General features: G+C 36.7%; 1 protein-coding gene across 1 annotated transcript in view; it reads right to left on the bottom strand.

Moving 5' to 3' along the window:
• Positions 1–10,082: 10,082 nt before the first annotated feature.
• LOC126355168 (zinc finger protein 501-like) overlaps positions 10,083–17,129 on the bottom strand; it is a 57,840-nt gene continuing 50,793 nt past the window's right edge. Inside the window, exon 3 of the mRNA XM_050005379.1 lies at positions 10,083–10,952. Coding sequence (XP_049861336.1) covers positions 10,290–10,952 — 663 coding nt within the window. The 3' untranslated portion in view covers positions 10,083–10,289. The remainder of the gene's footprint in view (positions 10,953–17,129) is intronic.

The raw sequence follows: 17,129 nt of genomic DNA, 5'->3' as shown, positions 1-17,129 counted from the left end.
TGTAATTCCAGAATGGATGACATCCATTCTGCATCCGTTAGATGTTCATTCATACAAACCTTTTATGGGCAAGCAGAAAAATATGTATACACAGTGCCTGAAGAAAAAGATAGGCAATTAACGCCAACAGGACAAGTAAAGTGTGCAAGCTTGTCTCAGGTGTGCATGTGCATTAGTCAATCTTGGAAATGTCTCCCAAGTGAAACTGTTCATCACGCATTTAAATATACTATATTCCCAATGCGCTGGATGGCACAGAGGATGATGCTTTGTACGAAAGTAGTGACAAGGAGTCGCTAGCGTTAATTATAAAACATGAAAGATCACGACTATGTAATAGTATGCAGTGCAGCGAGCTCGCCTACGACATCACTGCTCAATGCTCACAGCTCACGTGCGTGTAGATCCGAAATACTGTATTTCGATAGATATCGTGAATTTTCACTGTTGTCAGTGGTTTGCAATGTAATACGGGTTTGGATGCAATCGATCATATTCCATATTGATTCCTCGCCACATGCACGACCAAGCTCGAACTTAGCAAAGCGCACCAAAGACTAACAATGTACAGTGTGCTAACACTCACGCCACTTTCCATGCTTGCACTTGGCCGAGCTATGTCCAAGTCTGTACGTTCGTAGCAGCATTACAGTAAAGCGTCGGTTTACGCAAGTTTGCATCTGTTCGTGTATTATTGTGTATTGCATGGAGAATCCGGCTGTATATCTGTTTGCTCACTCACATTCGTTTTTCTAGTGAAGTTGACTTTGGCAGCAAAAAGAAAAACTCTATCTGGGACTTGCACAGTCTTCATTGTCAGGAATATTAAAGAATAAGGAGAAGATTCTAGATCACGAAACACAGTGCAGTTCAAAAGCAAAGCAGAGAAAAAAAATGTTAAAAAGTCGCCGTACGAAGAAATGGAATTGAAGCTAATGGAGTGGTTCAATGGATCCCTGCTAAAAATTTACCAACTGATGGGACATTGATAAAAATGAAAGCATCTACGATATCAGGGAAACTCGGGCTAACAGAATTCAAAGCTTCGAATGGTTGGCTGGATAGGTTCAAAGAACGCTATGGGATAACTTGCAGGACATTATGTGGTGTTGAACACTGGGAAGGAGAGGTGCTCATCCCTCTTGGAAGCTTTCAAATCTCGGGATGTGTACAATGTGGATGAAACAGGCCTGTTTTACCAACTCATGTCCTCTAAAACATTAAGTGTTAAAGGAGAAGCATGCCATGGAGGAACTATGACCAAGCAGAGAATTACTGTTCTCTTATGCAGCAACACAGATGACAGCGACAAGCTGGATCCCATAGTAATTGGAAAGTTCCACAAACCACGTTGCTTTAAGAACAGTGCTACGCTGCTGTGTATAAGTATTACAGCAATAAAAGTGCTTGGATGACTGCGGACTTGTTCAAAAAGTTCTTGCAAGTTTTTGATGCACGAATGGGTGCTAAAAACAGGAAGGTTGTTCTCTTTATGGACAAGTGTCCTCCGCATCCAAAAGACTTCGGATTTCTGCAGAATGTGAAAGTCATTTCTTTCCTGCAAACTGCACAAGCAGACTCCAGCCCATGGATCTAGGGATTATTCATAGCATGAAAAGCAAGTATCGGGAAGCTCATGTCCCTTAAGGCACTTGCCTTTATTGATAGGAATTAAGTGCTTGAATTGAACAGCCTGCAAGCAATGCATATGCTCACAGGAGCTTGGTAAATGTTAACTAAGGAAACCATCTCAAATTGCTTTCATAAGGCTTGATTTAATGAAATGCGCACTCATGACAAAGACGGTGACAAAGCAGTAGCAGATATGCATGATTGGGTGCAGGTACCTAACAATTTACCCATCACTTTTGATGAATTTGTGGCTTGTGATGATGATGCCATCACTACATGCAACCAAGATGTTGAGGAAATCTGCGAAGATGAAGTAAAGCAGAATGATGAAGGTATCTAAGAAGACGATATTAGGAACAAAGAAATGCAAACACTGTCATTCAGTGAAGCTATTGCCAGCATAGACATTGTCTGGAGATTTGTCACAGCATTTAAAGAGGGAAACCCTGTTATAGACAGAGTAAATCAATTGGAGATGGACATTTTGAACCTAAAATTCAACAGTGCTAAAAAGAAAACTACCATTTTTGATTACAGGTATTTCAAAAAATGAGGCACTGTGAAAGTTGTGTAATATGTGTATAGCAAAAGTAACTCATTTTATTATATTACTGTAATTGTGTAAGTATTTTGTGGATATTTTAATTTTGTAGTGTGCTGGGAAATTATGATCTTTGACTACTGTATTAGTGCTACAAAAAAAAAATTGTAATTACAGTATAGTGTGCAGGGTAGGTGCCTCCTTGTTTTATTGTTGTTATTGTGTAAATTATGTGTGTTGGTGCAGTTCATGTTAATACAAGCAGTGAGTTCTGGAAAAGGTTTGCTTTCTATCAAAACCTCGATTTAAGGTAAACCCCCATTTAAGGTTAAAAGATTCTGGTTCCTAGAAAAACGTTAAATAGGGGTTTACTGTATCTCTAATTACACAGCCAATAATCACTGTCCTTGTGTTGCTATTATGTAAGATCTGTTAAATATAGTTTTTAAGGGTGAGAAGTGGCTGTACTGCTTTTTATCTGGATGAACATTAACAAGTGGTTGCATAGAAAATAATGATATTAGAAGAAACATGAATTTGAGAAAACAAAGAAAATGTCATTCAACTGTAGATGTATAATCACTACTTTATGTAAGAAAGTACCGACTAAATTCAGTGTATCTAACTACTCGACAAAATGAAAGAAGCAATATATGTAACACCTAAACATCACATTTATCTGCCATCTAATAAAATAAAGTACGTAAAGTTCACAAAGGAGGAGGAATAAACATATATTTTATTGAGAACACATGATTGGAAACAACACACAAAATATCCATATTCAACGTAACAGGGTTTTGAGTTTATTTTGTATTGCTTCACAGAACACACATAATTTCCTTTAACACTTTGAACAGCTGATGAGTTTTGGTTTCTAAATACTAAGACAGACTTAAAACATATTCACACACTGTGTTACGATCTGGCTGAGCATTTCAGGACCTGTCTGGAAGGAGAATTGGTATTTTTTCTGTAAGTATTTAACAAATAACATTTGCTAATTCTGCTTACTATTTTCCAAGGTCAATTCCAAATACATAAGATCTATACATACAGTCAGCAACAGAACTAGTAACACATCAAATCTGAACAAGACTACAGTCACATTTGAAAAAACTGTTTGAAAATACAATAATGAAATATGGCAGTGATCTCTAAAGGCAAAACAGTTGTCCTCAGCAACACTCTGCTTGTAATTCATTTAGTTTTACAATGCACAAGGAGTACAAGTTAAAATATTTGTGCATATTAACTACGTCAAATGTATTAACAATTTTAAGTATATAATGTCCAATTATGAAAATAAACAAAATTCAAGACCTTTGGGAAAATGAAGTCTAACATAAAACAACAGATGTTTAAACAAAAACAGGTTTGAGAAGGTGAAATCCTGGCTTGATGATACCCCCTCCCACTCTACCTTTTCTCTGATTAGCTCTCATTAATTTCAAGTTTGTTTACTCTTCACACATCTGCCCTTACGTGTCTTCTGTGAAACAAATTTTCTTTTATGCACTATATGATATATAGTACTCCTTAACAGCAGATTCTTCAATAAAAATCTGTTTCACCCAAGAATGAAAGGAGGATTATTTCTTTTATATTAAGTTTATGTATTTTCTTATATATGGTGTTTTCTGCATGTTTGTTAATAGATGTGACTCAATATAAGTGCTTTAGCAATTAAAATCTTGGGTAATATTCCTTCATTTCAATTCCACAAACAATATCTTAGGCACAGATTTTGGCAAAGAGCTTACCAACAATGAAAAATGGCACTAATTATATTATACTAAAGTGTTTAAATTTTCTCCATTATTGAAAACAAAACAAAAACAAAAGATCTTTAATATAATTTACCTGTTATGTGTGTCTTTACTCTGTAGTTCGACATTTCATATCATTTTGTTTAAAAACATACTTGAAAGCTGACTGAAATACTTTCACTGAAGATTAAAACTGATGATTTAAAACTTTAGTTTGACATCAAGAAATCAACATCCATATTTTGTTTCTTAAAATGTTTTGATGGTCAATCACAAGATAACATCTTTCAAGTTCAAAACTTTGTTGCAAGTTTATTGTGTGTCACAAACGTTTAAGACTTGCATGGTAGTTTTTTTGCACATAGCAAAATATTTTATCATGGCCCATTGATTTAGTGTACTGTACCAGTTTATTGGGCAAAAACATAATATAAGAGATTTCTTACGAAAAGTAAGTTATACATTGCCTGCAAAATTCATCGTTTGCCTACTCGTGGGAGATCATAATCGTTCTACAGCTAGTAGCTGAAAGGAACAACAAATACTAAGGCCAAATATTACTGGCACAGAGCTCTGAACACACTCAACCATGTCTCCTACATTGGCAAAGAGTGATCTCAACTGTTGGATAATGACAGTCGTGCACACTATGCAGAAAACTGAATTGCCACTGATTATTCTTACTGCCTGGCATAAACTTCTTCAAATACTATCTTAGACAAAATTCAAAAAAGAAGGAACAATGTTAGTTTCTAACCAATCAATAAGGACTCAAACAATTAAACTTGCAAATGGCTCAAGATTCTTGCACAAAACATTTCACTGCTGAACTAACAAAAATAAAAGAGTTCAGCTTTCCTGAGAAATGAATTTCTATGGTATTAAGAAGCTTTTGAAATGCGGTGCTACAGGAGAAAAATGAAGATTAGATGGGTAGGCCAGGTAACAAATGAGGAAATACTGAACAGCACTGGGGAGAAAAGAATTTGTGACACAACCTGACTAGAAGATGAGTAGGACACATTCTGAGACATCAAGGAATCACCAATTAAGTACTGGAGGGAAGCGTCAGGTGATAAAAGTCATATTGACACAGAGAGAGCCCAAAAGATGAGTATGGTAAGCAGATTCATATGGATGTATGGAGCATTAGTTATTCAGAGATGACGAGACTTGCACAGGATAGAGTAGCATGGAGAGCTGCATCAAACCAGTTAAAATTAAAATCTAAAACAGTCTTGATCGCAATTTTGTTAAAATATTTACTGGAGTAAGTGACTGGTTTTGACTCTATGAAAGAGTCATCTTCAGACTCCAGAGCAGTGGACGGACACTGTTAGATAAGTTCCGCCAACACTCGTGCAACTGCTCTTTCATAGAGTCGAAACCGGTCACTCACTCCAATAACTATTTTAACAAGATTGCGATAAAGGCTGTTTTAAATTTTAATTTTAACCACTTTTAAGATAGCTGAATATATTTTCAAAAATCAAACCAGTCTTCGGACTGAAGCCCACCACCACCACCACCACCACCACCACCACCACCAACAACAACAACAACAACAACAACATGGTATAAAGGCCAGCTGCTGTACAACAATTTGTCTATGGAACAACAGCTTACATCCAACTATCAATGATACAATGAAATTACACACTTTATGGTCTGCCCTGCCAGTCTACAACACATTTTCAAAACTATGTAGTCTGGAATGTTATGTCTGAAAACTGAATATAGTTCTGGACCCTATGACTTTATGACATCATGATAATAGTTTCCACTTAACAATAAGAAAGAAACACCACCATTGTCAACCAAAGTTAAATTTCACAACCCATCTAGGTAGAAGTAGTTCTAAAAGAAAGCTTGGGACAATTCAAGTTGGTGTATTTTCCTCTCCAGTAAGAGCCCGTTAATTTCAGATGTTCAAGATAGTCCACGTGGCTTCCATGTTCCAGCTAACAAGGTTAAGGATTAAGGGTATTGAAGAAGACAGAAACTGGGTTCTGTACTTCAGTTGTTAAAAATGGATGTAGTTTTTCTACGTCCATCCATCTGTTTCTATTGCTCAAGTTAATCATACTGAGATAGACATATGGCCTAATCTATAACCAGTCTCAAAAGCATACAACTTGCTGAAAATCAAGTGTAAAATATTTTAAAGGGAAGCCAAAAAAACACTGTGTGACAAATCATTCATGTCTTGCAGTATTGTACCGTACTTCAGAATAACTGTCCAATGTTTTTAAAGCCACCTTAAAATGAGAACCAGTCTCCCCATCTTGAAACTGTTTTCTCCATACACTATTTTAAACTTTCTTCTTACAAAAACAACATTTGCTGTTTATGTCACACACAAAAGTCGTCTTCTGCAAACAGAAAATTTGTGTTGAAGTAGTTCCCCATGACTATTTCTTTAAGGTTCTCAATTATTGCCCATGCCCATACTATTGGCTGCCATCACAATATGCATAACTGTTATCAAACAAAGTTAAATCCATCAATTTTACCTATTTTTTCTATGGTTCTCTCTCTGACAATATTAAAGGGGGTGATTCAAGGATTTTACATTTTATAAATTTCACACTACGCAAATCAATAACATGACTCACCACGAATTAATTTACATGAGTTGACCAATTTTAATAATTATTATTTAAATATTATTACTATTATCATTATCATCATCATCATTATTAATAATAAAGGGTGTGGCAGTGTTCATAGCGTAATTTGACTAGTGTAGTACAATGATGTTCTGCAGGAATGCACACCAGCTCGTGCCGCATTCACGTACTAATGAACTGCCATTTCGAGTGTGACAGTGATATGGAGTGGTGAAATGCAAAGCATCGTGCCTTTGCTGTTGAAAGTTATTTCAAGAATAACTACTCTGTTACTGCTACCCAGTGTCTATTTTGGCAACATTTCAGCTTGGGATGTCATGGGAAAGTGCCAGATAGACGGACCACTGTGAGGTGGGTACATGTATTTCGAACAACAGGTTCTGTTTGCAATGGTAAACCAGGAAGAAGTGAAAGAACTGTGTGGACACCAGAAGCAATGGAAAGTGTTCATGCTGCACTATTGCACAGCCCAAAAATATCTGCTCATCATCATGCGCAAACTGTGCATATGTCCGATCGCTCATTCAGGAGAATATTGCACGAAGATCTCCATTTTCACCCATATAAGCTGCAGCTTGTTCAGGAAATTAGACCTCATGACTGGGTTTCACGCGAAACATTCTGCTTAATCATGCGTGATTTCCTTCGTCAAAATCCACAAATGTTGCATACCATCCTGATACCAGATGAAGCTCATTTCAAGTTATGTGCTTCAGTGAATAAACAGAATATGAGTTATTGGAGTGATGTAAACTTGCACGAACTGCACATCAAGCCCTTGCACATTTCTCGTGTCACAGTGTGGTGTGGAGTTGCTTCCTTTGGGATTATTGGCCCTTACTTCTTTGAGGATGACAGCGGTGAGTCTGTAACTGTCACCAGTGAACACTACCTAAAGATGATGCAAGACTTCGTTCTTCCCCAATTATGTATGGTCGATGAGGATGTGGAACAATTAAGGTTTCGACAAGACGGAGCAATATCGCATACGGCCAAAACTTGCATGGACTTCTTGTGACAGACATTTCCTGGTAGAGTAATTTCCCGTTTTGGCAACATTTCCTGGCTGCCTCACTCACCTGACCTTTCATGTGCAGACTTTTTCCTTTGGGGCTAAATGAAGCAAGAAGTGTTCCGAACACATTGGGCCACCATTCCTGAGTTGAAGGATTGCATCAGAACTGCTGGCAGTAATGTCCCACGGAATACATTACACAGAGTTATGGGAAGCTTCCAATGCCGCTTGGATGAAGGTGTCGTGCAGAGGGGGCATCATTTGACAGAATTCATACTAAAAAGTAATGCATGCAATGGACAATGACTTACACATTAGTAAATGGTATACCTTTAACTATTAATTGACATAAGAGGTAATCAGTAAATTTCAGTTACTGCCTGTTGGTGTGTTTTTAATACCCTGCTATGAATGCTGCCACACCCTGTACTAATAACCCTTTGTGTAAAGTGCTAATATCGGCAAAAAAATGGGTGTCTTAAAAATTTTATTTTACGTTCACAATCTGCATATTGAAATTGTGAACAAATCAGCGACAAATTTAGACACATGGTTAACTGGGAAAGGACTCAATTTGTCTCTGTAGTTTTTTTTTTTTTTCTAAAGTAGCTTAATTTTTACACAGCTCAACACAACAGGTACAAAATCAATAACATTAAACTTTTCAAAATCACAGTGAAATCCTAATGACGATACACAAGTTCTGATAGTGCCAGAAATACCTCTTAAGACATTGTGAGGTGCTATCATGAAGCAATTCTGAGACTAAACAGAACTCTCTCTCTCTCTCTCTCTCTCTCTCTCTCTCTCTCTCTCTCTCTCTCTAAGTACAACAAAGATGCTTAATTCATACACTAAAGAGCTAAACCTTAATGGAAAATGAACGATATTAGGTAACAGAACGATGACACTAGTTGGATATTCCATCAAAGAGGTGACAGAACCAAAGAGAAACCATGTCTAAACTCAGCAAATGGTACAAGAAAGTTTGAGATCTGCAAATCACACATGTAAGTAATTATCAATTTATCATGCAACCAAATAAATTTAATAAATTAGTTAGTCATGTCTGGCATTTGTTTTGTGGCAATAATGATGACTCCGGCACTTAGAGCAGTTCATTACAGGAACACATAATTCATCCTTTTTTTAAAGAAAAAAAAAGGTACAAACCAGCTGCAAATTTCCTCAGCCAGAAAAAGTTGTTGAATTAAAGGAGTGTCAGTATGAAGATGAGTATAGACTAACAACTGATGAGCTAATAATAAAAATTGAGTCACGTTCAGTAGAACTCTGTAGCTGCCCTAACATTTTTTATCAAAATACCATAAGAAAACTGGGAGAAAATATTTGTCAGCCACAGCAAAATGGAGTGAGCAATGAAAACTGTCTTTGTAATGGGTCAGAAGAATATATACAGAAGGAAATCCATCTCATCACAATATGACAAGATCTAACTTACTGCAAGATGGAAAGGGGGACGATCACATTGGTTGTAAGTCTTCACACTCTGCGCTATTGATGGAAACTCCTACTGAAATGGGAAATTTTATAAACTTGTTCCTCCCTCTGAAAAATGAGGTAAACATGTGCCCTATAACAAGCCAAGTACCGAAAAAGAACTTACTACTGGTAATTTCATAAAGAAATTCCCTGCATACATATTTTATCATCATAATAAAGATCCATGCTTGACATATTCAGACCTACAACGAATCTGTTCATTATATACAGTCTTTATAAATGTAAAGCTGAGAAAACTATTATTGTAAGTACTTTCGCAAATATTTAATACTCCGTTCAATCTACATTTGATCAACCAGCAAAAGATACTTGTTGGCAATGAGAAAACTGCACTGCCAACAGAACTACTACTCAAAAGGTGTAGTAGCAGAGCTATTACAGAAGAAAAGGAAGAGTATCTTGTGGATCTTTTGCAGTATGTGCCTCCAGTGCACTATGAATGTTATAACAACCTAAAGAGAGAAAATGACTGATACTGGATGCCAAGTTTATTACAATGATGGATCTGGATAAATGGGTTTTGTTTTTCTACAGAGTGTTGTGACTGATTACTTCAAAAGTATTATTCAAGAAGTTTTGTACAACAATACATGGCAAACATTTGGAATTATGATTAAAATTGATTAAAATATTTTTACTAGTACCTTGAAAAAATATTTAAATATTTGTAATCCCTTCACATTCACAATACATGAAAGACAGGTTTGTTATATCTTGTGTTGATTTTTCTACAAGACTGAAACTTTGGAGCTAATATTCCATTTACATATAAATGTAAGTTAGGCACCAATGGCTCTGAGCCACACAAACATACATTTTTTTTCTTCTCGCAATTAATGTATCTTAACTGTAGCTGCAACAAAGAAAACTGAAGCAGTCTTTTTGAGTGTACACAGAGTGCCTTATATTATCATCACGTGTGGTTCACCACAGTAATTCTGAGTTGTTTGTTAATGTACAGAATATACAAGTCAAGAATAATTATCTGTTTATTCAGTATTCTAAAATTTTATGAATACAAAAATAATAAATAAAAAATAATGAAATATCCTTTGGTATTACAAAAAGATCATTTAAGCTCCTTCTTTAGTGTTTGAAAAATAAATCTCTTAAAACATTATAACAGTGTCATTACTAGACCTAAATTCCAATAGAATACTCTCTGTGCAACAAGTACATTACGATGTGAGTTCTTCTAAAAGTGCCTCTGCAGATCTACCCTCTTTCCGAAACCTGTCCATATATGTTTTTGGTACTGTCCATTCCAATAATATCTCAACATTCTTTTTCAGTCTTTCACCTTCATCAATGTCTTTCTCAGAACATGGTTTTCTGCCAGACATCTCTATAGATTCACAAAGCACATCATCTACAAGACGCTTGCCAAATCTTAGTTGCTCCAGCCTTTCTGGAGTTGAAATCTTCTTCAGAAGTATTGCCAGTAACATTCTCATCTTAGCAACAGGCATGGGAGGTACAAGAGACTTCTCTTTATCTTCTTCATTTTCTTTTCCCATGTCAGAAGACCCAACAAAATTTTTTGTATTATCGACTACCTCTCCTTTGCAGTTCTGCTCGTGAGCTTCTAGTTCATCTTTCTTCTTGAAAAATTCTCGGCAGCGAATACACATGTAAGGTTTTGATGTTTTATGGATGCACAACATGTGCTTCTTGAGATGAGGCAACTGAACAAATGAGGCAGAAGGGCAGAGCAGGCACTTGAACGGTTTCTCACCTGTATGGCCTCGAACATGCATCTTGAGAGCAGAAGAGTGAGCAAAGCCTTTTTTGCACACTTTGCATTTGTAAGGTTTTTCTCCACTGTGAATACGTTCATGAACCTTGTAAAAAGAGAAAGTAAAAGGCCATTATTACTGTAGGATGGATTTGATATAGTAGATTAGTAAATACTAACATATTGTGCAGTTCCATACAGAAGAAAAGTGCCATCAACTCCATGACTGTGGCAGTAACAAAATAATGAAAATCATTATGATAAAATTCAAATTATTATACAATGTTAGCAGTTTCAGTCATTATGAACTTAAATACACTGTCCAGTCACACTAATGTAGCCCCCTGCCAAAAGCCTGAATAACCACCTTTTGTAGTTTGGAAAACTGGGAGACAAGCAGTAAGAGAGTCAATGACGTTCTGGAAGGTACTGATAGGGATATGGAGCCATGCTGACTCCAGTGCTGTGCCCAGCTGCGTCTCAGTTGAGGATCCGTGGCATGAACACACTGATCGAGGTGGTCCCTCAGATTCTTGGTCGGGTTTAAACCTGGGGAGCCTGGTGGCACTCTTTGGACAACGCACGAAAACTGCGAGCTGTGCGACACATTCCATTGTCCTGTTGGTCAATGCCATTGTGCCGAGGAAAAACAGTTGGTCCACTGTGCCTTCCAGAATGAAAAGATCACCTAAGGAATGTCACGGCAACATTATCCAGAACCATAATGTTCCTTCCTTGTTTTTGTTCAGAAGTTTCACACTATACATGTCTTTGGCCATTTGCCTGATGGGGCATAAAATGTGATTTATCTGAAAACACCACCTGTCACAACACTGTGGATGACCAGTTGCAATACCGGCACATGAATTCAAGTCTTTGTTACCAATGAACAGCAGTCAAGCACGGTTGCACGAATCGTGCACCTGCTGAGGAGGTTCACATGCAGCAATGTTCACTGAATGGTCATTGAAGACACAATGTTGGTAGCCCCTTGGTTCATCCAGGTGGTTAGTTTCTCAACAGCTGCAATTCTGTTCACCTGTACACATCTCCACAGTCATCGTTCTCCTCTGTCATCTGTCACCTGTGATGCACCACACTTGCCTTGGTGACAGTTTTGGATAATGCCATTTTGCCACGCATGATATACTTTAACCACAGTGACGTGGAAACAGTTTACAAACACGCCATTTTGGAAATGCTTCCACACTTGGCCTGGAAGCCTATGACCATTCCCTTTTGGAAATCAGATAAATCATTCTGTGTCCACGTTACAGCAATAACTGCACCGTTTTCTGCTAGCCTTTTTGTTTGTGGGTGTGACCTGCACTTTCTTCTAATCACTGGGCACATATTTTCATTTGAAGGATCTACAGTGAATTATAGTTAAAAATGGGAGATAATTCAGCAGCAAATTCAGTACAGAATCTGCCAGACTCTGTCATTCCATGGAGTCTTGTTTAATTTTAACTGTTTTAATTGTTTCTCAACTTTACTGACACTAATATCACTCATCTTTGTAGTGGTGCACCAGTTAAAATGAGGCAGCACTTCTGTACCTTCCTTTGTAAAGGTATACCTGAAAATAGAGTTGAGCAGTTTTCTTTTTCTTGGCTACCCTCAATATCAGTTCCCATGTTAACAATGAGCATCTTGACACTAACTTTGGTGCCAATGAAAAAATTTTCACAAGAGCTGAATTTCTTTGGGTTTAGTGATAGATATTTTGATAAGATTTTGCTATAGTAGTCACTGAAGGCTTCATGCACTGCTATCTTGACAGTCAAACACATACCACTGATCATGTCATTATCTATAACCGTATGCTTTGTTTTACAGCTAACATAAGTTTCTTTACAGTGACTGTTCTATCCTATCATTAACTGTTTTATTAGGTACACACCTATCCAGTGGATGGTTAACTATTCTTTTAAACTTGAGCCAAAGCTCTACTATATGCTCCAGCCCAGAGGTACACGTTTTGAGTTCCTCTTCAAGATACGAAACAACTGTCTGTTTATCTAGCTTACTGAACATGTAAAGCTTTGTACTTGTTTTAGCAGCCACTATTTTATTAATCACTGTTACTGCAACTGCTTAATGGTCACTGATACCAGTTTCAATATGAAACCCTCCACGAGGTTGGGTCTATTTATTGCCATTATATCTAATATATTTCCAGCAGAACTAGACTTCTGAAATATTTGTTCCATGTGATTTGCAGAGAAAGCATTTAGTATTATTTTGTATGTATCTTGTCACAACCTCAACTTACAAAACTGCAATTATCTCAATTGTTTGTGGGACTGTTAAAGTCTCCTGCAACAGTGACCATATGATTGAGGAACATATGTACTAATGTGTTGAGGGTTTCTTTTAAGTTTCCAGTTACATCTATGGGTGAGTCTGGGGGGCAGAAGAGCCCAGTTGTGTCCACTGCTGATTCCTTGATACTGAGTCTTTCCCAAACAATCTTGTCATCAGCTTCAATTTCACTTCTGTGGATTTTTGTTTCTTGTCTCATCAGATAAATACACCACCTCTTGAGAGTTTATGTTAAACAGCCTCTTTCTTTCAGAATTTTTCACTTCGAAGCACAAATTATGGGAGAACAGGAGAACAATAGCAAGTTATTAAGGTACTGAGCAGAAAAGAGGAATAATATGAGTTTTCATGGCACCCAAGGTTATACATGAGACATAACCTAGGTCTTTCTCACGGCGCACTGATTAGTTACATTAATCATGCATACCTGTGTCTCTGAAATCAACAGTCTTTGACAAATTGTGGAATTTCTATGGAAGTTCTTTGTTACACATAGTTCTGTTCTACTTCTTACTATTTACACAAAACAGCAACAACTCAAAGTAACACAGCCTCTGCTTCATACGTTCCATGCATATACTATACACCTAGGTATTTTTCATTCCGTCTATAAAGTTTACCAATGAAGGCATGCTCGCAGCCTCTATACGTTGAATGTATGTCCTTTCTTAAGTTAGCATTCTGGATGCATCTTGGGCTGTCACTTTGTTTTGTTCAGAACTTATGTTAAAATTAATGTTTAAATCTATGCTCAAATGAACTGCACAGTGATTAACTCTTTTAAAATGACTTTTCTGATCTTTTTTTTTTTTTTTTTATACGCCCTGGTGAAAGTAATTCGAAGTACCGTACAGCTGATTTCTGTCAGTGTATGAAAACATCCAAGTCAGCACTCTGCTGTCTTCAAAAGCAGCCAAAGCATTGGCGCTGAAGAAAACTGCTTCAGTCTTATAAATTATTAAATCAAATATTGCCAATTCATTTGCCCTAAAAATAACATTCATGATTAAGCACCTCCCTGGAGTGAGGAAGCCACTTGAGTCCATTAATCTTAAAAGATCTTCACAGTAGAGCCTCTATCTGTATCAGAATTTCCAGTGTATAAAAAAAGTGTAGAATCACCATGGCTCAGACTCTACATAAAACTGTACATTTCTCATCTGGAAACTTGGTTAAAAAAGCAAAGGATAATCACTGCCATACTAAACACTGCCTAATATTTCCTGTAAGTTAAATTAAGGAAATAAAAAAAGCTAGTAATCTTTTGGTTTTCAGAATGCTAATAAAGACAAATTATAAGTATTGCTAGCAAATATGGAGCAAGTTGATGTTAATCAAAGTAACAGACAAATTATATGTGATATGTCACTGACAGACATCCATAATTAGTGACACAACATTTAATTACACCTTCACACCAATGTATAACTCCTAAAACATATTTGGTAATTATTAAAAATAATTAACACTACTTTTTCATTCTTACTTACCATGGATACATCACACTTATGATTATGTGTCCTGTAAACTAGATATTCTGTCACACAAATGCCCAGCATAAATATGTCACTCAAAAAATATTTTTACAAATGTTGTATGTTAAACCTTCACCGTGATATATTCAAATATTGTTCTTTTAGTGAATGTGCATATCGGTATTTGGGAGAACAGGACTAAGCAGGACCTGATTCCCAATGTTAATTTGTGCTGTTAACATGCAAATATGCTGAGAGAGAAACCGATTGAGGTGATTATATGAAAAATTAATTGGAGTTCAGTCTCAGTAATAGCTGAAGAAGCACAAATCCGATTTACAAACTGTAAGAAAAATTATCTACATGAAGACCAAGCTGAAACAGATACCATGCTAAAAGATGCTGTGATGGTCCACTTCTAAAGACCAAAGTGTGACTAAAGAATTTTCTAAGCTGACCTCCACCATTTAGAAATAACAACACTATATTTTATGATCCACCAGAGCATCACAATTAGAGAACCACACCCATGTCCATGAAAATACTAAGTTGGTGTGAGCTCTTACTGATCATGTTACTCACATGACGGGTTGCCATTTCCTAATAATGATGAACTGTGATGATATCGCTACTGCTCACTTGACAGTTGTGGAGAAATCAAAGAATCACAGCCAGCACAACTCCGAATAACTCTATGACTGCTGAAAATAAAATTCTTAGATAAGACCTGCATATATCAGCAAATAAAAAAGGAGTAAAAGGCCCTTCTGTAGTATATCAGGGAAGGTGACAATGAAGTGTGAATGAATACCGGTACTTATGTTTCTCCAAACTTAATGACGCTTGAGACGACAATGAGAGCAACTGCAATGTTGAAAGAGAATAAGCAATAATTAAAAATCTTCTGGTGACCACTTGTAGAAACTACATGTACCAATAAATTACAGCCAGAATACACTGTTTCTACACTAAAGGTTCAAACAATATGTAATAAAGGAAAATTAAGCCATACAATAAAAACAAGCACTAAAAAGGTAACTTTTTGTGTTTCCTTCTATTGCACAACAGCATCAATCTACAATTACAAACTCATAATTATTTAAAACATCACTGATGTGAAAGCACATCTCTCTGCCAAACGAAAATCGTATGTCAGAACAGTACTCAATTCAAGTTTTTTTTTCATCTGTGGCTGTCAAGGCATAACACATGTTCCACATTCACAATTTTTACCATGTACCTCTCTCCTACTTTGAAAATTTTACAGTAATTGTGAGTGTGGGTTGCAAGTCATGAGAAGATAGTATAAACTGTACGCAAAAGTAAAGAGTCTAGGTCCAAGTCCTAGTTTGATACACACACTGCCGGTCAGTGATAGATTCATTCTGGAATTTGATCTGCAAGTTTTGCTGGTGACTGGGGCTGTTTGGTGAGGAGGGGAGATGAATGTATAATTATTATATAAATGTGAGCATGAAAGTCCCCACAACTAATTTGACTAATTAACCCTAATCTTGAGTCTTTTATGAACTAAACAAATGTGTGCATAATTATTACAATCATCATCATCAAGCTTTGATATCTCCCTCTACACCACCACCCTCCCCTTTCCAAAAACCAATCTCTCTCTCTCTCTCTCTCTCTCTCTCTCTCTCTCTCTCTCTCCATGTCTTACGCCGACCCCCCCCCCCCCCCCCCCCCCCACACACACACCCCTACTTGGTGTGGTCCTAGCTTTTCCTTAAAACATTTATCTTCTACAATAATTTTTAGTTTGTAATAACATGTGATGATTTCTAACTTTCAACTGGTTTACCAGTATCAGATTGTTTATTCTTATGTGGCCAATCTGGTGTTTTGCATTGAATCAGATGGAAGCAGTTTCCTATTTTATATTGGCAGAACAATGGTGGCTGAAATAAATATCCACCTGGTGTCAAAGTAAATCATCTTTTACAGCACAAGAACCAGGCTGTCCACTTCCTCATTCATCTCACGAACATCTATTCACCATATTGCAGATATCTTCATGTGAAATATCTCTCTCTCTCTAGCAGACAATACTGCTAACTAAGCTGCATCCTAAAATTCCACAGCATTTATTATGGGAAGTATGCAAATAAAGATCCTAACCGATTTTTTACTTGCTAATTTATTACAATCATAAATAACAAATCATTTTACTTTTGTGTACATCAGTGAGTCAGGAGGAAAGGAACGTGATTTGAGAGGGTGATAGTTTTAGTGATTCTGAATAAAAAGTCGCATGAACTTACGTCCTGTTGCTAGCACAGTTCCTGAGGAAACTAATGAAAATAATGGGGAACAAGACAAGTGCAGGTGATAGTCAATGAAACATTCAAATCTCATGTTTTGTTTTATTGTATACATTTCCCCATAAAAGACGTTCAAAAAGTCCACCAAGAATTTTCAGTGTGATTTTGCAGCTCCTGTAGACAGCTGCTATCTTACCCTTTTGATCT

Source organism: Schistocerca gregaria, chromosome 3 (genome assembly GCF_023897955.1).
Source record: "Schistocerca gregaria isolate iqSchGreg1 chromosome 3, iqSchGreg1.2, whole genome shotgun sequence".
Lineage (NCBI taxonomy): Eukaryota > Metazoa > Arthropoda > Insecta > Orthoptera > Acrididae > Schistocerca > Schistocerca gregaria.
The sequence above is the reverse complement of the archived record's forward strand: the minus strand, read 5'-3'. Positions and strand labels throughout refer to the sequence as shown.